This window comes from Hippopotamus amphibius, chromosome X, assembly GCF_030028045.1.
Source record: "Hippopotamus amphibius kiboko isolate mHipAmp2 chromosome X, mHipAmp2.hap2, whole genome shotgun sequence".
Classification (NCBI taxonomy): Eukaryota; Metazoa; Chordata; class Mammalia; order Artiodactyla; family Hippopotamidae; genus Hippopotamus; species Hippopotamus amphibius.
Genome location: NC_080203.1, coordinates 32,284,394 through 32,308,075, shown reverse-complemented (window position 1 = coordinate 32,308,075; position 23,682 = coordinate 32,284,394). Strand labels below are relative to the sequence as shown.

Sequence of the window (23,682 nt, the reverse complement as noted above, 5' to 3'; positions counted from 1 at the left end):
ACTGTGAAATGATCAAGCAGGAGAAAAGTGAGGGCCACAGAAGTGTTGTATCAACCAGAAGCAAGGTGCCCAGCTACTCTCTTCCTAGTTGCTCCTATCCTCCTGCTTCTCTTGAGGGTAGAGAACTGGATGTCAGTTGCTCTTCCTTATGAATTGGGATTTTTTTCTGTGAATGTCTGGTCCCAAAGTCTGTATTATTCTTCACTAAAGAAATAACTAAATATCTTGATGAGAACTCCTGTGAAGCGGTCCACATGCCGAAAGTGAGGGGAAAACCAAGAAGTTTAACAAAAAAACAAGAATCTGAAAAGGATCTGGACCCAGCACAGGACAGGCCCAGAAAATCCAGGTATCTGCGTATAGCTTTGAAAATAACCCAACTGTTACCAGGCATTTACCAATTTTTTTTTTTTTTTAATTCTTACAGTAAGTTAAGAAAAAGTTTGTTTAAAATTACTTCATTGATTCAAATTTACCTACTTAGAATGTTAATAGAACATTCATGCACCTAGTAATATAAAATGCATTAGGTACTGAAATATACTTCATGGCTACTCATTTGTTCTTGTGAGGTTTTTTGTCCTCTACCTGTAAGACTACTAACAAGTTGTAAATGTGTCAATACCTAAGACCAATATTTGTTTAGAAGACAGCTCTAGAAGCAGCAGCAAAAGTAGCTGGGCTGTGCCCTTAGTGAGGCCTTCATTACTTAGCCACAGAAGTGCAGTCTCCTGTACTAAGAGATGATGCCTTTTAGAATGTGACTACTTACAAATAGCAAAAAGCTCAGAATTTCAAGTAGGACCACATTTAGTGATGAATACCTAAACATTTGTTTGCTTGTACATTTTTGTATTTTATGTGACAGTCAAAAGAAGAGCAACTTAGTCATAGAGTGACTGCTGTTTATCACTGAATTGGTAATGAAGTCTCAAGGTCTATCTCATCTTCGAGTATATTTAAATGATTAACTAACATTTTTCTTTTTCTTTTCCTGCATTTTCACAGCTGTGTATTTCATAATAACAGCCTCTTTCTCATATGGTAGATATTGAAACCGAGGGTCTGGGAGGGTAAGGGAGTATCGTTTGTGGAATGAGCACGGGCTTTTATTGCGGAGAGAGTAATTTAAATCCCAGAATGGCCTCTCAAGGGGGAAAAATAGTATTTATGGTATTGGGCAAGAGGGAGACCAGGTTGATATGATCACATGATTGAAGCCATCGGTTGTACAAGCACCCTGTATCCAAGGTGCAGATTACAAGAGGAAAACGTGTTGTTCTCTACCTGTTGAGACAGAGCCCTCAAATTGCAGCATTTATACAGAGGGCTGGCTATTTTCTTAGATTTAGAAAGTCTCTGGTGCTGGTTAATTCTGTGTAATTGTTAATTTGTTCTCATTTCATCCTGCAGTTGAGAGAAACAGAAAGAAGATGGAAAAAGAAGAAAGGATCTGTTGTTCACAATGTTTAGGTTTTTCGTTTCTCAGAAGCCCATGGGAATGTTATTAACGCTGATTCCATTCCAAAATGCATCACCCAAAAAGTGGTATCCAATAAGATAAGACTTTTCTCTTTTACAGATGTATTTGACAGCATTTGTTCTAGTTAAAAATGTTTGTTTTAAATTAATAAACTGAAACGCAGGCAGATTTTATGTAGGTAAATAATCCCGACTCAAATCTCTTTTACCTTTGTTTGACCCACTTTACCTTCATAGAAAGGCATCACTTGCCACCATTTGGTAAGCCTGTTTCAAATTCTTTTATTGCAACCTAAAATAAAATGTCAAGTTTAAAACAATTTTTGTAAAGACAGAAATGGAGGCTGAGTCTTTAGAGCTGAGCTGTTTACCACATTAGTCTCCAGCCACGTGTGCCTGTGAGCATTCAAAATGTGGCTAGTCTGAGTTGAGATGCGCTGTAAGTTGTTATTTTTTAAAAGTAATGTAAATTCTCATTAATAACAGCTATTGAAGTGATAATCTATTGTTAAATAAATATAATATTAAAATTACTTTCTCCAGTTTCTTCTTACTTTTTTAATGTGGCTACTAGAACATTTAAAATTACACATGACTTGTGTTATATGTGTATTTTACAGTACTGCTGTGTGCTTTTGAAGAAAACCTGATGGGTAGCCCAGCTTGCCTGGAGGCCAGATGGTGCTCCTGAGCCCAGACATTGATTTGGAAAGCTGGTTCTCAAAGTTTGGTCCTTAAAATAGCATTATCAGTATCACCCAGGAATTCTTAGGCTCCACTCAAGACCTGTGAATCAGAAACTCTGAGCGTGGGGCCCAGCACATTTTAACAAGCCCTTCAGGGGACTCTGATGCAGCTAAGGTTTGAAAGCACTGGTTAGGAGCCACAGGGGGAGACGCTGAGACCCACCTGTGGTGGGACCAGCCTGCATTCACTGGCTTGGGACTGTTGTAGGTAAACTAAACAGGATGGCAAGGGCTGGACTGGGCATGAGATTAGAACTCACAGGGACTGAGACACAGAGAGGCTAAGAATGGGTGATGCCAGCAGAAAAATGCATAAGGGAAAAGCTGATTCCAGAAGGATGCAAACATGATGCTGTGTATATGAAGTCTAAGAAAACATTCAATCACCATATATTGATTGTGGATACATAGAGTAACAGGCAGTGCATGTGAAAGATGTATACAAATGCAGCATACAAGTGGAAGGCATGCAGTGGAAAGATGAACACCACACTTAGGATGGTGGTTACCTCTTGGGGAAAGAAAGGGAGGGGAATTCAGTTGGGAAGGGCTCCACAGGGGGCTTCAGCTATGTTTGTAATGTTACATTTCTTAAGCTGGGTAGTGGGTATGTAGATGTTTATAGTATTCTCTATACCTTTGTGTAGGTCTGAAATATTTCATAATTAAAAATGAGAAAAATAAAAAGAGCAAAAGGAGAAAATAAGCTTAATATCTAGATTCTGTTTAAGAGGGAAAAAAGGTTAAGTCATATTTGACCAGAGGATCAGAGCTAGGGAAGGGCCTTGGGGTTTGAGACTAGACAGCCTCATTTCTGCATTTAGTTAAGGCTTGCTAAGTGCTCTGTTGGTAGCATTGATACTTTCATATTCTGTGCTAGCACATCTCATATTCTAACTTATATTAGCATTATTTTTTAATTGAGGTGATGAGTTCACTTAAAATCAGTCATTTAAAAGTGAACAATTCAATGACATTCACAATTTTGTGCAACCACCACATCTTTAGTTCCAAACATCCTTATCACCCCAAAACCCTGTACCCATTAAGCAGTCCCTCCCCATTTCCCCACCCCCGAACTCCCTGGCCCCTGGCAACCACAAATCTGTTTTCCATCTCAATGAATTCACCTACTCCGGACATATCCTATGAACGAAATCAATTTGTGAACTTTTGTGTCCGGCTTCTTTCACTTAGCATAATGTTTTCAAGGCTCATCCACATTGTAGCACATAGCAGTACTTCATCTTTATGGCTGAATAATATTGCTGTTAGATGTATATACTGCAATTTGTTTACCCATTCCTCTGTTGATGGACATTTGCATTGTTTCTACCTTTTGATTATTGTGAATACTTGCTGCTATGAACATTTGTGTCCAAGTATTTGTGCATTATTTACCTATGTGTGTACCTACTGCCCCCACCCCGCACCCCCAGGACTGTGAACTTCTGCATGGTTGGGGCCTTCCAAGGTTTTATCTTTCTTCCCCAAAGTCCTAGGCACTGAGTTTTCCACTAGTAGGTGCTCCATTCAGGCCTGTTAAACCTAACACTTCCACAATCTTTTTTTTTGGTCACCAGTGTTGATATTTTAAAAGGTATTATCACGTATTCCTTATGGCTAGAACCACGTGGTGAGACAGAGGCACATTGTGCCATTATTATTTAAAATGAAAGGGCAAGCCAATAGATAGTTTTCCATATAGAATGATTTGAGGAGCTTCAAACTGGTTCTGATTGGTTCTGATTGGTTAGTGTTTATGCTGTGCTAGTGAATATAGTATTCGTCTAGACCCAGGCAAGAGGGACCTCTGTCCTGAGCTCTATGCTTCAGAGGGCCCACTTTGGTCCTCTTCCAACCATACCCCTCCCTATAGGGCCAGGAGCCCAGCCCATGGGAACAAGGGATTTGCCCCTGTTAGTCCACGCTCCAGGCACCTGACACCCCTCAACAGTCCCAAGCCTGCTTCCAGGGCCTGTGTGCTCCTCTTAGAGCTGTCCTGGGGAGGGCTGACTGCACTGCCGGGGTATGTGCTCCCAGGCCCAACCCGGAATGGGGGGGGAGGGGGTTGTATGCCCAGAACAGGGGATGGGACTTGGCCTAGGAGCCAAAGCATAGGCAGGGGGAGGGGAGAGGGGGCAGCTCTTCCCATACCATTGGAGCAGAACTTAGAGGGGTTGGAGAATTCTAAACCCCAACTTGGCCTTTCAGGTCACTATGAAGGTACATTTGTCATGGAAGGAGATACGACTTATTTAATGGTTTATTAGTTGATTTAATTATTTCAAATATTTTTAGACATGTGATGTGGATCCCAAACTGACCTTTTTTTCTGAACCCTGCAAATAGGACAAATGTTACAGGAGGGTCAGGTTAAATATCTGCTCTATCACCCCTTCCCCTTGCTCATTCTGTGTTACACTTTGTTACCTGAGCACAGTGGGGCCACTTCCTTTTGATCATGGCTTGTTCCAGTAGCCCAGCTTGCAGTAGGACTCAGACCTAGTCCCTGGGCCAGGCTGGAGTACGACCACTATCTTGTCCCCTCTACTCACCCCCATGTGCATTCTCTCTCCCACTTGGTCTCTTTGCTCCCCAGGTGTTTACACATATGCAAACCTCCTCTACAATACCACCTCTCCCCCGTACAAATACCCACCTGGAGGCTACCAGCTTGATCAGGCATACCTGCGCAGGGGTCCTTTATGCTCCACACAACCTCTTAAGATCAATTTGCTTTTCTGGCAACCCTCAGGTCTAAGTTGCCAATAACCTATTCAATTTCCCTCCCCATGTGACAGAGACAGACTACAGAACAGGCTTTATTGACTTTATTTGCTGTGCATACAGTAGAGATCAAGAACGCTAAAAGAAGCTGGAAACTTGCCAAAATGTGCCTCTAGGCATTAAAAAAAGACTTACCCTCTTTACTTAAAACAGATTTTTGTTGTTAACTGTGAAACAGAAATTGTTAATGGAGCGTTCTCAGAGTAAGAATAACCTAATAGTGGTCCACCCTGAGCAAAGGAGGAAGGGGCGTATAACAGTTAATCCACCAGGATTGCCTGGGTAAACAGCATCTAGCTGAATGAACCGCTCACTATGGGAATACAAAGGAAATCAAACCCAACCAATCAATCAAAAACCTAGCATTATCCAAAAGGCAAAGATATAGTATCAGGAGAAATAGATGTTTTATAAAGAAAACACAAAATCCAGCATATGATTGTACGATATCACATTATACCGTCATCGGGAAAACCAAGCACCGAGGGTTTAAATTAGCTCTGGTACCGTACAGCCTCCCTGAATTTTTCTTTTTTTTTTGCATGAGGCAGCTGAGGGAAACGGTCAAGAAACTGGGCTACTCGCAGGTTTCCACCTTAAGGCTGGAGCCAGGGTGTAAGACAGCTCTCCAGGGGCCCCAGACTTCCTGCGTGGAAGGCGTCCCATTTGCCTGATTGAAAGCACAGCTTTTGGCATCTGCAGAATTTTGAATTTCAACAGGGTCTTAAGTGCTTTGAAAATAGGATCTGTATGAAGTGCAGTCCACTTCTGAGCAACTAGCGAGGGTCGCAGTGACACTAGGGCAAAAGGTCAAACACGGATGAGCTAACCATCCAGAGGACTATGATAATCCCCGAGGAATGTTATGCCTCGCAGGAAGGTGCTCACAGCTGCCAGACTTGAGGCAGGCTGACATGGGGCACCTGCGCAAAGAAAGCTCTGTACAAGCTGCAGGTGCTGGGGGCCCTCAGGGATGCAAAGAAGGTGTTTCAAAGGGCAGTGGGCTGATTGGGGGACTGGCTGTGCCAAGTTTTTCTTGGAGACCCAGAATTATCACTTCTACCACCTCTTCTTAGGGGACTTTGCAAAGTTTGGAGCAGAAACCAAAGAACTGAAGCATGTAACTAGGCTCGTAAAATCTAAAAGCCAATCCTTGGACCAACTCATCTGGACATTTCCATTAGAATGAATTTATTTGATCAAGGGAAATGACCACCTCTTAGTTGCTCCAACAAAATGTTTTAGCTTTCTCCCTTCTAAAGCACATTGTCCAAGGTTAAAGATTGCTCAATTCGACAGCAGTGCAAACATTTCACATAGTTGTATAGAGGAAATGCTGGGTTTTCAGATGCTGGCAGTGACTGTATTGAAGGTTAGGCATTCATGGCGTCTGTTTCATTCAAATAATTATTAGCTTTAATTCCCACTTTAAGGCTCTGATGCTTAATAAAAATGGTTACAGTAAATAATTCACTACGTGGCATTAATACAGCTATTGGCAAGTATCATTCGAAATGCTGATAACTCCGCCCAGGAGTTGTTTATGTCATGGTCTCTGCTATATGGCTCCATGCTTTGGCTTTCTTCTTGGCCAGGGAGAACCAGACTGGCTCAACGGGCTCATCCTGCTGTTGTAGCATGGCTGGGAGAGTTGAAGACCTTCTGGTTTCTTTTTCCGTAGAAGGTCCTTGAAATATCATCTCATCTGCAAATCCTACTGGAACCATAGCAAATGATACATAAGCAGTAAGAAGCCCCAGAGATAGCGAGGTATGTTTATGAGATGCAATAAAAATTTTCCTCCTTTCAGGTTTCCTCTGGCTTCTAAAAGTCAGTGCGTGGCCAGTGCCACAGGGTGGTATGTGAAAGGGGTAACATCAATATGGCTAGAGCCACAGGGGCCTGGACATGGGAAGGCCTGAGAGAAAATACCTACAGCTGTAACTGCCAGTTTGGGGGTGGCTATTATCGGATTGTCTTACACTTTTGAATTGAGACCAGAGAAGAAACATGTTGTATGGTATCTGTTCAGTTTTTAAAATTTCAAATAAGGTAATATTGTTTTTGTTTTGCCAATCCATTATGTTGTATGAAATGGTTGTTGATGACTCAATGGATCCACCCAGTAAGAGTCTCTGCTAAATAACATTATATCAACTACTCCCACAGGGCAGACTACCTCACTCTTCCCCATTTCTGCTCCTTCCCTCATCCTGCTTTACGGTTGGTTGACTTACTGGCTTAGACTCAACCAGTGGTTCTCAACCCTGACCACAAGTTAGAATCACCTATGGCTCTTTTTAAAACTACAAATGCACATGCCATTTCCTGAACTAACTGAATTAGTACCTCTAGCGATGGAGCCAGGGCCATCTGTAATTTTTTAAAAGCGCATCAGGTGATTCTAATGCACAGTGAGAGTTGAGAACCACTTGAGAGGGTTACGGTGCCCATGAGACTATTCACAGCTATAAGCAGGTCAAGTGCTGCTATATCATGGCCAGACAGTGGGTTCCTAAATTCCTTCATGAGGCAGACTGAGGAAGAGAACAAAGATGACTCAGTATAAATCTATTCTCCCCTCCTCCTGCTCCTTCTGAAAACAAATCCCTCTGGCACATACCTCTACTGATGAGACCCCATTCTATTCTATCACAGCACAGTGCTTTTTTCAGCTTTCAACATTTCCCCACCTCTCATACCCCTGCTCAGAATATGGAGGGATTGAAACAAACCTTTTAAATAGTTTTTAAAAAATTCAATACCGCTGAGCATTTATAGTGGATTATTTTCCACAGTTTCACTGGGAATGTAGAAGGTGAGAAAATACTGTTTTGCTGTGAACTAGACAGTGGCTTGGTTCTTTCCTTTCGAATGCCAGCCACAAGAACGTTCTAGTGAGTGATCACAATTTTGTTCTTATACAGTTTCCTCGATGGGGTAAAATACTGGAAGACCCTCTGAAAGTTACACACTGGATTAACTTATAGTAGTCAAAATAATTGGATTTTCCTAAAACAAGCTAATATCTGTATCTAATGGAAGAACCATGAGAGAATCATAAGCTGATTTGGGGGAAGAGACAGGTATTGTCTGAGTTTCAAATTGCAAAAGCTTCACAACATCCTGCCAGGGCTATTTTGGGAGTCAGGGGTTGGAGTGTGTTTTTTACCTGCTTTGGTAGACTTCAGTGACTTCATGAGTGCTATGTTCACCTGTCTGTTGACATCAGAAGTGAAAATGCTTCTTGCTTGGCTTTCATTTGCAAGGCCAGTTCTCTTTAATACAAAAATGAAAACAGAAAGCTCGTAAGTTCTGACATGAAAACAGCAAATTACTTAGTCAGATCACAAGGTGCAAGTCCTGTCCTGGGTATCATGAGTTCAACATTAATCAAAAGGAAAGAGAGAGATAAGGAAAGAAATAGCACACATAGCACCTTGGTTCAGAATTTAGGTTCACAACATCTAAGCTGGTTCAACTTTATCACCTTTCTGATCTGGGAGAAAGGGTTGTCTAATCATACAAACAGTGTAAGCAGGTGAACATGAAAATTATTTAACTTTACAACAACCTTTTCTCTAGTATTTTACCAGCACTTAACAGAAAGCTAACAGAAATGTGGTGGTTACAAACAAATCTTATCAGTTAATTGACATGAAGTCCATAGATTTCTATGTAACAAAACCTATTTACATCTGATGTGCACTCCTTGCGTTAGAAAGTGATATAACAATAGATCTTTTCAAAATTGTACAGTTTAAGCTTTTCAAATTAGCCTCTCCACAACTGGTCTAAATTAATTAGTTTATATACTCTAGTGCAATTCCCTCTGACAAAGCTTTAACCAAGGTGGACTTTGCCCCTTGTATGAGCCTGCTCCCATAAAAATACTAATAATGAAATGAAAAGATCTTTAAAGCAAAGAGTTAAATAGATTTTCACATGATCACACAACAAATTCATCAAGCAATTAAAAGTATAGGAATTTAGACATCTCGATATGTAAAAGTGATTGCTTTCTTGAGTCAGTTTTATGTAGTTTTGACAACAACTAATTCTAAAACTTCCAAAGACACTGCAAAGGGGACAGTAGAAGCAAGACATCATCCCATTATGCCTGGTCCACATGTGGTACCATTAGTCTAGTTCATCACATAACTTCTCTTTTAACCTATAGGGAGGTGCCAGACCAAACCAAATCAATATGTGGAAACCCAAACACCAAATATTTACCTTAAAGGTAAATCATTATGTACTGTTGTGGAAAGGTGCCCAGAAACAAAATAAGTGAAAAATAATATGTATAGTTTAATTCCATTTATATTTTCTTAAATAAATATACATATTTATAAGCCTAAAATATCTGTAAGGATAGTTACTCAACTCTCACCCCAGTAGTGACCTTTGGGGTTTTTATAATGACTGCTTATTTCTCAACCAATTTCATGGAGTCCTGCTCTAGAATATTTAGGACAGGATTTGACTTACAGAATCTTCTTGTATTCATTACTTTTCACAAATCCTTTAAGAACATAGAGTGGGGCATATTTCTATCCGTACAAAGCAGGTCTTTCCCCCCAAAGAGTCCCCTTGCCTTGATGAATGCACCCAAAGAGATGAGGAGCTACATGTCTGGCAAAGTTCCCAATATAAGCTTAATCAATTGGCTCCAGCAACCTTTTGGAGTGTTCTGTGGGCTGCCCCAGGTCCTACCCCATATCTAGGTTCGTTAGTCTCAGCCTTGGCTCCAGCTCTATTCTCGGTTTCTGGCTCTTTCACAGGAATGTTGGCCTGGAAACTCCCCTGCCTCTGCTTTACCATGGTTATCCAAGCTGGCTCTGAGGTGGCATAATCTGACTGTCGACCAGGAGCTTTTCCTGAGAAAGGAATGAATGAAGTTAGAACTAAAGTGCGGCAGGTAGGGTCTTGAGACTGGCTGGGACCTACTTATATTAATGTCCCAAATGGGACCCTTGTTAACTGCCAAATGAAAAGAAAAAGATAACATACAGAGAAGGGCCCCCTTCTTTTGTGCCCTCCCCACAACTTGGCAAGGCAGGAGTTCCTTGAGTAGATAAGAAGCTGTACTTCAAAGTTTGCAAACTGTCCTCTTACTGGTCACTTTTGCTCCCTCGTCCATCTCTCTTCCTATCCCCATTTCAGGGTAGGACAATGGCTGCCAGGTGGGCTGGGAAAATTCCTAGGAAGCCAGAGGCTCAGGTCACTGATGTCATTTCTCTAACTCCAAAGAAAACCTTATTGCATTTGTTACTTCACGGTCTCTAATGCAAGTGTGTGGTTAAATGGATATAATCAGAGGCATGTACAAGACTATGTGATGATGAGTCTGAAGGCACAAAGGCTTTGAGGGCAATAAATGCTCAAAAAAATCACTTAGCTCTGATTCTTAGACATTTCAGGTGAGTTAAGAAACTGTGGAAGTACAAACAAATACCTTTACGTGCATAAAGGTATTTTGAGAAAAGCATAAAATTCCATCTACATGTAAGGTGTATGAGGTAACGGGGATGGGGAGATGGTTACGTGTCCATTACAGAATGTGGACAAATGTCCAGAGGGGACCCTCTTGGGAAATAGAAGACTCAAAATTAACCATCTCCAAATCCACTAATCTAGAATGGGGCACTAGTCTGCCCAGAAATTCACAAGCCAGCCCTATCAAAGCCACAACGCAGTAGGCAAGACTAGAACAGACTTCCTCCCATTCAAGACTTTGTTTTCCAGTTCTGCTCTCCACTTGGTACCTTGCCATCTGGGAAGATAAAGGCTCACCTGGGATCCTGTAAGCAGGTTGTTTCTTGGCCATGCTTTCAGATTTGGGCTTCTTCTGTTGCCTCGCTGCAATGTTAGACATTGTGGTTAGGTTCTGTGTGGTACCCAGGAGCCCCTGGGAAGCCCTGCTTCTGAATTGCTGTTCTCTACCTACAGAAGATGAAATTGGGCCCAAGGAGGGTGAAGAAAGCTTGGTAAAATCTTGTTTCTCACCTTTACACTTCTGTGAGGAAGAGGTTCTTCTCAGTCGGACTCCAAAAAGGTTTTCAACATCGGCCCCTTTGGTGGATGAACTTGAATGGCTGTTATCTTGATCATCACCCTCGAGAACTTCCTTCTTAGAGTAAGTGCCCCTAGAAGTGGATGTTTGCCAGGGAGGGGCATCAGCGAACTTCACAGGTTTGGTAGCAGGAGTCAGGATGTTCTTAATGAGGTGTTTGGAGCTTCGCCTGTGTTTCTTGGTTTTGTTTGGAGAAGCTGAGTCTCTCGGTAAGGACCAGCAGCTAGGATCGCTCTCCAAAATGGTTCCCTCAGCAGCAGCACTCATGGGACCTGAATGAACCGGTTGCTGATGTTCAGGGTCTGCGAGAGCCCACAAAGGGTGTCTGGGAGGCAGATGCTCCTCAGAACGGCTCCCCTCCGCTGGTGCACTCACTGGGCCTGTTGAGAAAATCTGTGGCTGCAATTCAGCCTCATATTTGGCTTGGCCAGGGCATCTGCAAGGCAGCTGCTCTTCAGAACTCCTCCACTCTTCAGCAGAGCTCTTGGGAGCTGAGGAGATTTCCTGCTGGTACACAAGCTTCCCCAACACCTGGGCAAGGTGTCTGGGAGGCAGCTGCTCTTTAGAACTGCTCCACTTCACAGGAGCACTCTCTGAATGTGAGAAGACTTGCAGGCCTTCAGGCCTCCACAAGCCCTGTGCAGGGGTTTTCGCAGGCAGCTGCTTCAAAGAAACGCCTCCCTCGATATCGGTACTCTCCCAGCCCGAGAAAACTTGGTGCTCAACCTTAGGCCTCGACGAAGATTTGGAAGGTTGATTTGGAGACAGAGGATCCACAGAGATTCCCTCCTCAGGAGCAGGGCTCTCTGAAAAGATCTGCTGGGCCATAAACCTCACGAATGGCTGGGAAGGACGCTTGGGAAGCACCGAACGCTTAGCTATGCCTTCTTCAACAGCCGTGCTCTCTAGGCGCGAGGGCAGTTCCTGAACTTTAGACTTTTTTACCAACTGGGCAGGATATGTGGCAGGCAGTGACCTCCCAGAAATGCCTGCCACAACAGCAACACTCTCGAAAGTTGACAACATCTGCTGGACTTTATGTCTCCCAATGGATCGGGAATGTTTGGGAGGCAGCAGCTTGGTAGAAGCACTGCCTTCCGTCTCGACACTCTCTGGACCTGCAGAGATTGGTTCTCTGACTGGTGGTCTCACCAGGGCCTGAGAAGTCTCTCCGGGAGGCAGCGGCTCCATGGAAACACCCCACTCCACGGCAGCGCTCTCTGGACCTGCAGAAGCTTGTTGCTCGGACGTAGGGATCACCCAGGGCTGCCGGAAGGTGTGCCTGGGAGGCGCGGGCTGCACAGGACTGCTGCCCTCTGCGGGAGCGCCCACTGCGTCCAGAGGAACCGTCTGTGGCCGGAACGGAGGCCTCAGCAAGGGCTGGGAAGGGCCTCCGGGAGGCAGCAGCTCCACAAGCACGCCCTCCTCAGCAGCAGGGTTCTCGGAGAAGATTTTCTGGGCTTGAGGATTTGTCAAAGACTGGGGAGAACATTTCGGGAGCGATGTCTCCACTGGAATGACCTTCTCCCTAGCAACACCCTCCAAACGCGTAAATTCCTTTTGTTCAGCTTTAGGGTAAATCCAGGGCTGGGCAAGAACTTTAGAAGGCGGATGCGCCCTAGAAACGCTCCCCTCGGCCGCAGCACTCTCTGGACCTGCGGAGACTTGTTGCTGGGCGACAGGTCTCATCAGGGCCTGAAAAAGATGTCTGGGAAGCAGTGGCTCCATAGAAACGCTCTTCTCAACCACAGCCCTTGCCGCACCCAAGGGGACGTGGCGCTCAAATACTGGTCTCACCAAGGGCTGGGAAGGATGTCTGGGAGGCAGCAGCTTCTTAGAAATCCTCCCCTCAACAGCCTCGCTCTCTGGGCCTGCGGAGATTTCTTGCTCAGCGATTAGTTTCACTGAGGGCTTAGAAGGAGGTCTTGCAGATGGCGGCTGCAAAGAAGTGATCCCTTCAAGTGTAGCCCTTTCTGGACCTGAGGAGACTGGTTGCTCAACTTTCTGCCTCATCAGGCGCTTGGAAGTCACTCTGGGAGGCAGCGGCTCCAGGGCAATGCCCCACTCCAGGGCAGCGCTCTCTGCACCTGCAGGGGCTTGTTCAGACGCAGGGCTCACCCAGGACTGCAAAGGGTGCCTGGGAGGCCTCTGCTGCACAGAAGCACCCCACACTTCAGGTACGTTCTTTGAAGCCGAGAAGACTTCTTTTTGGACTCTGGGCCTCCCCGAGGCCTGGCAAGGGGTTTGGGGAGGCAGATCTTCCTTGGAGCTGCTCCAATCTTCAGCACTCTTGTACTTTTCGACATAACCATTGGATCCTGTGGAAACATCATCTTTGGGCTCCCCCAAAGCCTGGGAAGCACATCTGGGAGCCAGCTTCTCATCAGAACTTCTCATTTGCACAACGAAACCTGATTCTTGGCCATCTTTGGACTTCCTCAAGAACTGGAGAGAGCGCCCGGGAGCCTGCCGCTGCTCAGAGCCACTCCCCTCTCCGGAAGCACTCTTGGAATCGGAGAAGATGGCTTCCACTTTGTGCTTCCCCAAGGACTGGGAAGAATGTTGAGGGGCCCGTTGCCGCTCAGGACCACTCACTTCCACAGCTGAACTTTCTGATTCTGGGAAGACTTCTTGTTCATTTCTGTGCTTCTTCGAAGGTTGGAAAGAATATCCAGGCGACAGCTGCTGCTCAGAACCACTGTCCGCCTCTGAAGTACTCTCTGAATCTGAGGTGACGGCTTCGGCTTTCAGCTTCCCCGAGGACAAGGAAAGGCTTCTGAGAGGCAGCCTCTCTACAGAAGTGCCTCCCTCCACCAAAGCACTCGCGGTACCTGAAATGCTCGCTGTAAAGTCCTGGAGAACATTTCTAGGAGGCTTTTCTTTGTAGGTATCTTGAGCCGACTTCATTTTAAATTTGACACTTTTCAAATCAAAGCTGGAAGCGTCTACCTCTTCTGACTGTCTATGAGAAGAGTCCATAAACACCTGATCCTCCAGTGCCACTGAGAAAATATCTTGGCTTGTAGAAGGGCTTCCTACCGTGGGTAAAAGAGCAGCTCTGGCTTCTGTCTTCTTGGCTCCAGAAGCCCCATCTTCATGGTGTGGTGATAGACCACTAACCATGGACTCTTCCATGTCTTCAGGCAGGGACTGTGATGTTGATGCTTTTCTGGCTTCAACATCTATACCTGAAGTACTTGACGCTCTTCTTCCACGTCGTGTTCTGTATGCTGCTGGAAACAGGCAGCCCTGATTCTCCGCAGCATCTGTGTTTGCAGGCTGATCTGTTGTCTTCTGTTCACAAATCTCAGTTTTGTTGCCCTGTTCCTGGCTTGAGGCACCTGTACCAAATAGGAGTAAGGAAAGGAAAAAAAATGTGTACTTTTGATTTTCTAAAATAAGCATACTCTGCCCTGGCCCACTGGGTACCTATTTGCTATTGAATTCCTAGCATGGAGAAGTAGCTATTCAGAAGCTAGAGAAGAACTTGGTCACTATTCGCCTTCTGTAGTTGGAAATTTTAAAATCAAAGTGAAATCCAGTTCTATGAACTGACTCCAAGGTTGGCACATCACCATTACATCAATACTTTGTTCCACCATGAGATGTGAGACACATCAAAAGGCAATTGGTGGGCTTCCCTGGTGGTGCAGTGGTTAAGAGTCTTCCTGCCAATGCAGGGGACACGGGTTCAAGCCCTGGTCTGGGAAGATCCCACGTACCACGGAGCAACTAAGCCCATGAGCTACAACTACTGAGCCCACGTGCCACAACTACTTAAGGCCGGGCGCCTAGAGCCTGTGCTCCACAACAAGAGAAGCCACCACACTGAGAAGCCTGCACACCGCAACAAAGAGCAGCCCCTGATCGCAACAACTAGAGAAAGCCTGCGCACAACGAAGCCAAAAATAAAATAAATAAATAAAAATAAAAATAATTTTTTAAAAAGGCAATTTTTGATCTTGTAACAATCACCTTTTAGGAAACTTACTGGGGCAGGGTGAAGGGAAATTTTACTTCCTACTTAGTATTTATATTTTCTACTTAATTCTACTTAATTTTTATATAATATCCAGCTATTGTTTTATTTTTTAGAAAGGTGTCAACAGGGGTTATCTGGAAGGTAGGATTATGGCCCCCCCATTTCTTCTGCTTTCAACTCTCTTTATTAAAATAATCTGATGTAATATACGTGCAAAGCCATTCTTGGAAAGCCTTAACAATTGCATTGGTCTACAGGCTTCAGGTCAGGCACAAGGCAGCAGTCCTACAGAGTGCTCCTCTCCTCTCTAGTACTTTTACTAAGGAACTCATTTTAATCCCCAGGTGGGAGGGCCCTCCTAGCCTCCCCTCCCTCATCATCCACTGATCCCCAGCTCCATCTAGTGGTTTCACATCCAGCATACAGTGCTGAGCGTGGCGGCAGGGCGGAGGGCGGGGAACGACATGTACTCCAAACCACTTCCATGACATGGAAAACCAAACTCTCTGCCCTCATAGACACTGAATAAGTTTTATCCTCTGCATGTAAAAGGGACAGCTATTAAAAATAAATAAGAAAAGAGGATAAAAAGAAAATAAAAGTACTCGTTTAATTTCTTTTTTTGTTGCTGTTATACAGAAAAGTTTTGTGGGTTTGTTGCTTTTCATGGGAAAATGTATTTAGGGATATCCTGCCTTTGAACCCACATGTGAAATCCTTTGTGACAAAAATATGAAATAACTGTTTGACAATTTGTGGAACAGGAATATTGGTTTACCAAGTATTGCTTGAAATTAGATTGCCATCAGCTGGAGCCAACATCCACATCCACACACACACACACACACACACACACACACACACAGAGATTTTCACTCCAGTGGTATCTGCTGTTTGGGGATTTGATGAGTGTTGGCTACCAAGGACATCTGTCTGCAGCTGCCCAAGCCCTCTTTGCCCATGGATATAGGAACAAGCCTCACTGTTAACACAAGACCTTTTTTTTCTCTCTACTGGAAGAGAAAAGAAACTTTAAAAAAAAAAGTGTTTTTTTCACCAATTGTTATTATTGTCTGATTCTGTTGCTGACAGGGAATGCTGAAGGGGAAATCACTGGCTGCCCTCAGATATCTGGCTTCACTGAGCAACTCGGCATGTACATTCGACTTAGAATTAAAGAAACTTACAAACAAACATAAAACACGTCTCTGCTGGGAAATTCATTCAGATAAAATAGGAATCCAGGTATGACCCTTTACCTAAATTTCATGCAAGTGGCAACTGTATTAATTGGGCAGTTTAGATGGAGAAACTTGGACCATATTAGTGTGCATCTTAAATTGAAAGCCCTCTGAGGACCAAGAACAGCAGGTCTGGGCTCCTGTCACATAGCACTGGGCCATTGTGCTTGAGGACATGTTTCTGGGTGAGGGTGAAGATATGCCAACCTGCGCTGTCTTTTCTTGGCTTCTTTTGGTCAGCTTCTTTTGGTTTGGTTGTGTTCGTCTCTTCTTCAGAAGCCAGTGGAAGGCTTGGCTCCTCCTTTGGTTTCTCCTAAAAGAGGGAAAGAGAGAGCCTGAATCAGACTGAAGTGCTCTCCACCCACCCCTGCATGGTTACCATGCCAAAGAAAAAAGCATCAGGAAAAAAGTCCTTGCTATCCAAATCGTTACGCTCTGTTGGGAGCATAACAATACAATTCATGATGGAAATTATTTCCAAAGGCATCCATAACCTGGCAATCATTTTACCTATTGGAAGTGCTTCACCTAGATTGGAAGTTTCTGATCTCTGAGTGATATGCTGCAGGGAACTCTAGAAAACACCCCAGAAACCACTGACCTACACTGCGAGGCCATCAATCGGAAAATGGGGTTATTGGGCCTGACAACAGTCATACTCTTGGCAATACTGGAATTCTCAAATTTGCTTCCCCAGACCTGGGAGCCGCATTCAAATCCTGTTTGGCTTCTTTTCAGGGAATTTAGTGACAACGTGACTTATATCTTCCTAGCTTGGTAGAAGAAAAAGGATTGGGGTTTGGTTGGGAAGGAAGAGAGAAAAAGATGAAGGGTTCAGCCCTCACAGTGAAGAGGTTGAAATTGCTTCAGTATAATCAAGGTTTTCAGATAATGACAGTGCAGCTTTGGAAATGTCAGAGTTGCACTGCACTGAACAGTGTCTGTAATTAGCTTCATGTAAGCCTTTATGATATGCACCTAAAGGCAAACATACAACTCTTTATGTTCCCACTTGAAGTGCCTATGTAAACAGACTCAGTTCAAAATTATTTACTTTTGAGTGAATGAGGTCAGATAGACCTGTGTTCAGATCTCTGCTCTGTCATTTACTCTCTATGTGATCTTGGGCAAGTTATTCTCTAAATCTCTGTCTACATCTATAAATTAAGGATAAGGGGAAACCTCCTGTGGGACTTGCAGACCTAAGAAATTCCAAAGCAGGGAGCCAGTGGCAGCAGCTTCTGTGTCATAAATGTTCCCAGACTCTTATATTCATCCGTGTGTCAGGGAGAGAGTCACAAGGAAGAAGTAGATGTCCGGGCCTTGTTAGAGAGCGCTACCCAGGCCTTTCCTCAATTAGCCTATGCAGAAGGATGAAAGTCAGAAAGGAGGGTCACACTGAGTTTCCCTTCGCCAACATTCCCTGTCTCCCAGGTGTGTGGTGAGGTGTCCAGGTGACCGTGCACATACAGGATTTAGTGCATAGTAATCGACCACCCTCTGCTTGACACCTAACCAAGGAGATTCTCTCAGGGCCACCAGAACGCCCTCCTAAGCCAGCCAACCTGCCAACTGTTGTTTCAACTTATACTTTGTTTTCCTTCTAAAGCTACATTGCAATGTTTAAGCTAGGGGCAACATGGTGGGCTGAAAAGGGTGCTGTGCTGGAAGTCAGAAGACTGGGTGCTGGTCCTAGCTCTGCCACTACCAGAGTGTTTGACCTTGGGCCTCTATTTGTGCTCTACTGTCCTTCCCTGTAAAATGCTTGTAACTATGAACTCTTTTCATCTCTTCCAGCTCTGATGTACAGCCCTTTACTTATAGCCCGGAGACACTGAAGAGAAAGATACACCAAAGTGAACCTTCCAGCTAACGGATACATCCTTTACAATACCAACATCTTTTAATTCTTAGCTTTTAGTAAAAATCTTTTCCCAAGGCATTACCTACCTATCTTCCTAAACAGGGCTTGGGGAATACAGTCCAACTTTTCTTGATGATTTGGATGAATAATGAAAATGACATATTACATTGGACAATGATACAGTGAGGCCCTGAGGGACTCATTGAGATGGGCAAGGTTCTTGATCCCTATACTAAATGTCCCCAGATCATTTCTGTCATTTCTCTCTGCTATAAACTGTCACTTCTCTTTGCTGTCAGATCTGAGTCTGGTCTGTGGCCATGTTTTAAACAAAATTGGCTTGCCTAAGTGTACTAGAAAGTCATGTGACAGAACTTTGTGACATCTATGCGACACAGAGAGATCTTTGGAGGGGTTAATAGCTGAGTTCTGAATGCTTGGAATTGCTGGAAGCCTGACCTCCAAATAAGTGAAACAGTGCTGCAAATTATAACTCGTGGGTCTTATCTGATTAGCAATTAAAAGAATCCTGATCTGGGCTATGATTGAATATCTTCTACAAAGAGGGCTGAGCGAATTCCCAGATGCCAAGCCAATAAGCAGTTTCTTATGGGTTAGGTCACTGTTTCTGCTTTCTTCAACCCCTTTTACGTAAGTTCCATCTGGATAGGACATCCTACCCACTACATGCAATTTTTCTCACCTCTCCGGGGTTGTCAAGCCTGGGACAGCACCTACTTAGGGTGTGGATTCCCCAAACCATACCACTTCCCTAGGAGCAATTTGCAAAGGTTGGTACTCTTTTTTTTTTTTTTTTTTTTTTTTGGCCATGCTGCACATCTTGCGGGATCTCAGTTCCCCAACCAGGGATTGAACCCAGGCCACAGCAGTGAAAGCCGGGAGTCCTAACCACTAGGCGCACCAGGGAACTCCCAGAACTCATCTTTTCTTATATGGGAGTTTATTCCCAGGCCTCTTGAAGGAGCTATAGTCACCTGAAAGCTCTTCTTTTGTTTCCGGGGGTTTAAAGTCATCTTGTGTCGAGCAGCTGAAGATTCCAAACAGCCCTGGGTAGTGGCTGGGGTGCTGAAGCCAGCAGGCCCCTGGGTGCTGGTGGGAGAGGGGGGCATGGCAACTGTGGTCAAGGACTGTGAGCAAACACGTCCAGGTGAGGTGCTCTGGAGAGAGTAGGAGAAAAGAAACAAGTCAGCTCTGTATTCTGGCGTTGGTCTCAAAAATTAGAAATTCCTCTGACTAAACAAGAATTTCTAGAGAACTCCTTCACCAACTACCACCCCATTTTCCTACAGCTAGATTCATGCTCCAGTCAATGGGCTCACTGCAGGCAAGGTGCACACTTTCTGCTGGTTCCCCTGCAGATAGAAACAAGAAACAAGAAGTTCCGGTTGTCCCCCTGCTTAGAGAGCATTCAGGAGCTCCCCTTTGCCCTCAGAATAGGAATCCCACCATTTCGAGTTTACAAGGTCAGAAGGTTTGCATGTTCCCTTGTTCTGTACCCCGCTTTAATTACCAGAAGGGGCTGATTGAGGTGAGAGGCACAATCTATGTCAATAAAACCCATCAGGGCTCGGGGATTTCTCCATTGGAGTGCTCGGTGGAGGGAAGAGAATCAGGTTGGAAGAGGGCTTGTCTGAGAGCTGTGTTTGCATAAAGAACATACTACCTTTACTTATCTTTACTGTTCCCGGGTGCAAGGCTGATGGCGGCACCCAGAGGAATGGAATGCTCCCATCACCGACGGGGTGGGGATGGAGCCCGTCCATCACCTTATCCTCATCATGGCTGGCCTCTACGTCTCCAAACTGTCTGGTCCTGGGGCTCCTAGTTGGCTTCCTCTGTAGGAGCTTCAAAATAGTCTCCTCTAGGCTTCTCTACATAGTATTTTCCACACCTCAAAGAGACTCCCGAGAGTACCTCTGATTCCTAAGAAGTTCCAGATATTTGTGTTAGCAGAAGCCCTTTTGAAGGCCAGGTGATGACCCGTCTCTCTCCTGGACATCAGTGGCAAACGATGCAGTTCAGCAGGTAGACGGAATTTCCATGTGTGTTTACTCACTAGCTCTTTCCAAACTAGCTTTATACAGTGCCAGGGACCCCTTTGGTGTTTGCAGCTTTCATAACCCTTCACATTTCCCCACCACCATTGTATGTTGATCCAGTGATAACCTTAGCTACTATCTTGGTTCCAAATATGGTTTTTTTATGCCCTGTGGTTCAAATGCCTGGGGACTTAACACAGCTAGCGGTTCAGGCTGATGGTACATCCAGCTCACCATTCTCTTGTTGATTCTAGGAAAGGGAGTGGAATAATACAGTTATCTTTTGTGGGGTCAATCACACAAAATTTGGAGTGGTCCCAAGCCTTTCCTAACTTCTTTACGTAACTGTCATCCATGAGTTTATATATATAACACTGCTTCCTGAGAGTATATATTTAGCTTGTGTTATCTTTTAGGATTATGAACTTAGTACTCAGTGTACAGGGTAATAACGGCTCTTGTTTTATTCTTCTGAACTTTTTTCATGCTTCAGAGTGGTCTTATAGTTCTGGTCTTTGGGGACGGGATGGCAACATCTGTGCTCCCACGAACCTCACATGATCTGTCTCCCCACTGCCTCTCTGACCACGTCCTTACCACTTTCTGTTCCAGACCCTCTGCTGGTTTGCTGTTCCTCAAACATCCCATGCATGCTCTTCCCTCAAGGCATCTGAACTTGCTGCTCCCTCCGCTGGGCATGCTCTTCCCCCATGTCCACATGGCTAGCTCCCTCACTCCCTTCAGCTCTTGACCCAAAAGCCACCTTCTCAGTGACACTTTCCCCAGTCAACCTATTTGAAACTTTAGCCTTCCACCCTGACACTTCATAATACCCTTCCCTGTGTTATTTTTTTTCTCCTTGGCACTTTTATCTCTGTCTAACATACTGTATATTTTGCCTAGTTATCTTGTTTAGTGTCTAGATCATATCCCCCCACTACAATATGTGCTCTGTTGAAGAAGAGTTTTCTTCTGTTTTATCTACTACTGTATTCTTAACACCTATAACTGTGCTTGGTACGTAGTAGATGCTCAATAAATGGTTGTCGAACCGGTGAATTAATTATGTTAAGAGCTCCAACGAAACATCACCCTTCTGAGAAGTCGCCAGAGAAAGCCCCTCTGTTCTCTGTATCATTTTCATTATCTTTTCTGAGACCTCACTAGCTGCAGCCGAAGGTAGATGGAAAAAGTCTAGGAGGTCTGTGGATCTAGAAACTCTAAAAGGATACCGTGTAACCTGCTTTGCATGAAAACTAACTTGTGATACCTATTCAGCAAGTAAATACATATTTAGTACAGAAACATTTTCAATTCAGTTGTCATCCCGAACTTTGTGGCATAAACACTATAGATAAAAGCACTGTTTGGTAAAACTCACTCTATAGCATAAGAAACAAATCAGGCTCAGCAAAATTCTGGCAATTTCTAGATTCAGTGTGTGCAGGAGAGAACTATCTGTTCCCAATCACAGCCCAAGCCAAGAGTCCATCAAACTTAATCATGGGCAGTAGTCTCCCTATGCTTGATTGACTGTCATTTAGGAATCTCTAGGCATTAGATCTAAACACAGACCCACAGTTCTCCTCAGACCTGGACTAAAAACGAGAGCACAAAGCTATCAAGCATCATCCCCACCTGACTATGGCACTCAAGCTCAGGCATGTGATTCAAAACAGCCCTAAGAGGATCTCTCTTGTTGGGTTTAGAGTATGTTGATGTATGTATTTTACTACTTCCCTTAAACGCACCAGTGAATTAAATAAACTATTCAAACTTTCTGGAATGCTGGGCAATGTTTCTCAAAATATGGTCTGGGACTCCCCCCCCCCCCCCCCCGTATCACAATCACCTGGAGGGAGTGCTAAAAAAGCACTTTAAAAAAAATTTTTTTTTCATCTTTATTGGAATGTAATTGCTTTACAGTATTGTGTTAGTTTCTGCTGTACAACAAAGTGAATCAGCTGTCTGTATACATATATCCCCATCTCCCCTCCCTTAAAAGCACTTTTAAGGACCCATTAAGATCTGATGACTAACACTATCAGGGGAGGGAACCTTGGAATAGGCTTAACAGGCTCTCCAGGTGAGTCTTCTGGGGGCCAGAGTTGTGAACCACTGCCTAGTTCTCTGCCATGAAGAGAAAGGCCCCTATTTTTCAGACAGAAGCGCAGCAAGTTCCTAAATAATCACATCAGTTGCCTTAGAACAGGAGGCAGCAATATCTGGGCTCCCTCTGGGAACTGGGGTTCCTTCTTAGGCCTGACTTTTTCCTACAGCCGTATTGGTCAGGAGAAACCTAGAAAAGTTACCCACAGGAGCCAAACACAGGATTTTCTGAGCTATGCAGGAAAAGCAAACCGAATCCCTTCCTGGCAGGTTTCTGAAAGAAAGGGAAGTTCAGGAAATGGGACTCCTTTCTCTATGTTTCCTTCCCCACCCCCTCCTGCAACCCCACTCCTCCCCCACTGCACTGTGAAAGCCAACACACCCTCTCAGTACCCAAGGCGCATATTTTTCAGGAAGGCCAAGAAGTTTCCATTCCTTCTCCTGTGTTTTAGAGGGAGGTTAGCACAGACAGCTTCTGCTTAACAGCTGGAGTGAAATGAGCACCTTTTGCCTCAACATCTGGGAGATGTGCCAGGCCTGGTGCTTACTAATCCAGAATCTTCCTGGGTAAGGAACCTGGGTCAGACTTTGGGCCAGGGGAAAGGATCCTTCAGTACTGGTTGGGAGGGGTGTTGGACAGTGATTTGCTATTAGTGGGGATAAGGCTACTCTTTGGACAATTAAGGCACATTTTAACTCCGTTTCCCCCTTCTGTCAAGTTTCTAGACCCAGCACAAAATAGTTCAGTCAAAAATGCATCATCCTTTTGATGGTTTCTCTGTCTGTTGTGTGGTGCCAGGATGTTCCCATTTTCCTTTAACTGTTGATATGAAACACTTGAGTGGAGATAGCAGTTTGACTGCTTCTTGGAACAAAAAAGAACCCCAATGGTTATGTCTTAAATAATGGCTTCACCTGGTGGCTATTTAGACCACATTTTATCAAGCCTTTGGCCTGAAAAGCTGTCACGCTGGGAAAAAGCTCACTCTGAAACTGCGTGGGAGGTTTTGCCACCGGGATGCTGGGGAGCTAGGTTCCGTATGAGCCATTCAGCTGAAAGCTCCCAAGGCAAGTAGTCTTTGGAACATCTCCAGAAGCGGCAGCAGCTCTTGGTGGGAAAAGTGGTTCTCAGTGGGAGGCTTCTCTACCACGGTATACTGGTATACTGGCACAGGATATGAGACCCGGTATTGGCTGTTAGGACTTTAATTTCCCGAGTGTGTCAAAGTGACTTATGTGCTCATTCCTGAGAATTCCTGTGCAGCTGCAGCTTCACTCAGAATCTTTGTTTCATAAAAGCTGTTGTGCCATTTCCCATCTTGAAAGTTGTAG

General features: G+C 44.4%; 1 protein-coding gene across 11 annotated transcripts in view; it reads right to left on the bottom strand.

The window, feature by feature from the left end:
- Positions 1-5,055: 5,055 nt before the first annotated feature.
- The window catches only part of KIAA1210 (KIAA1210 ortholog), a 73,209-nt gene continuing 54,582 nt past the window's right edge, over positions 5,056-23,682 (bottom strand). For 6 of the 11 annotated variants that reach the window (XM_057719199.1, XM_057719205.1, XM_057719201.1 and 3 more), the window contains 7 exons: positions 19,177-19,359; positions 16,525-16,630; positions 11,028-14,435; positions 10,815-10,880; positions 9,735-9,898; positions 8,191-8,296; positions 5,056-6,735 (listed from right to left, as the gene is read on the bottom strand). In XM_057719199.1, coding sequence (XP_057575182.1) covers positions 6,560-6,735; positions 8,191-8,296; positions 9,735-9,898; positions 10,815-10,880; positions 11,028-14,435; positions 16,525-16,630; positions 19,177-19,359 — 4,209 coding nt within the window. In that variant the 3' untranslated portion in view covers positions 5,056-6,559. Of the gene's footprint in view, positions 6,736-8,190; positions 8,297-9,734; positions 9,899-10,814; positions 10,881-11,027; positions 14,436-16,524; positions 16,631-19,176; positions 19,360-23,682 lie in introns of those variants that run through there. The other 5 variants (XM_057719200.1, XM_057719204.1, XM_057719203.1 and 2 more) reach the window with 5 other exon arrangements.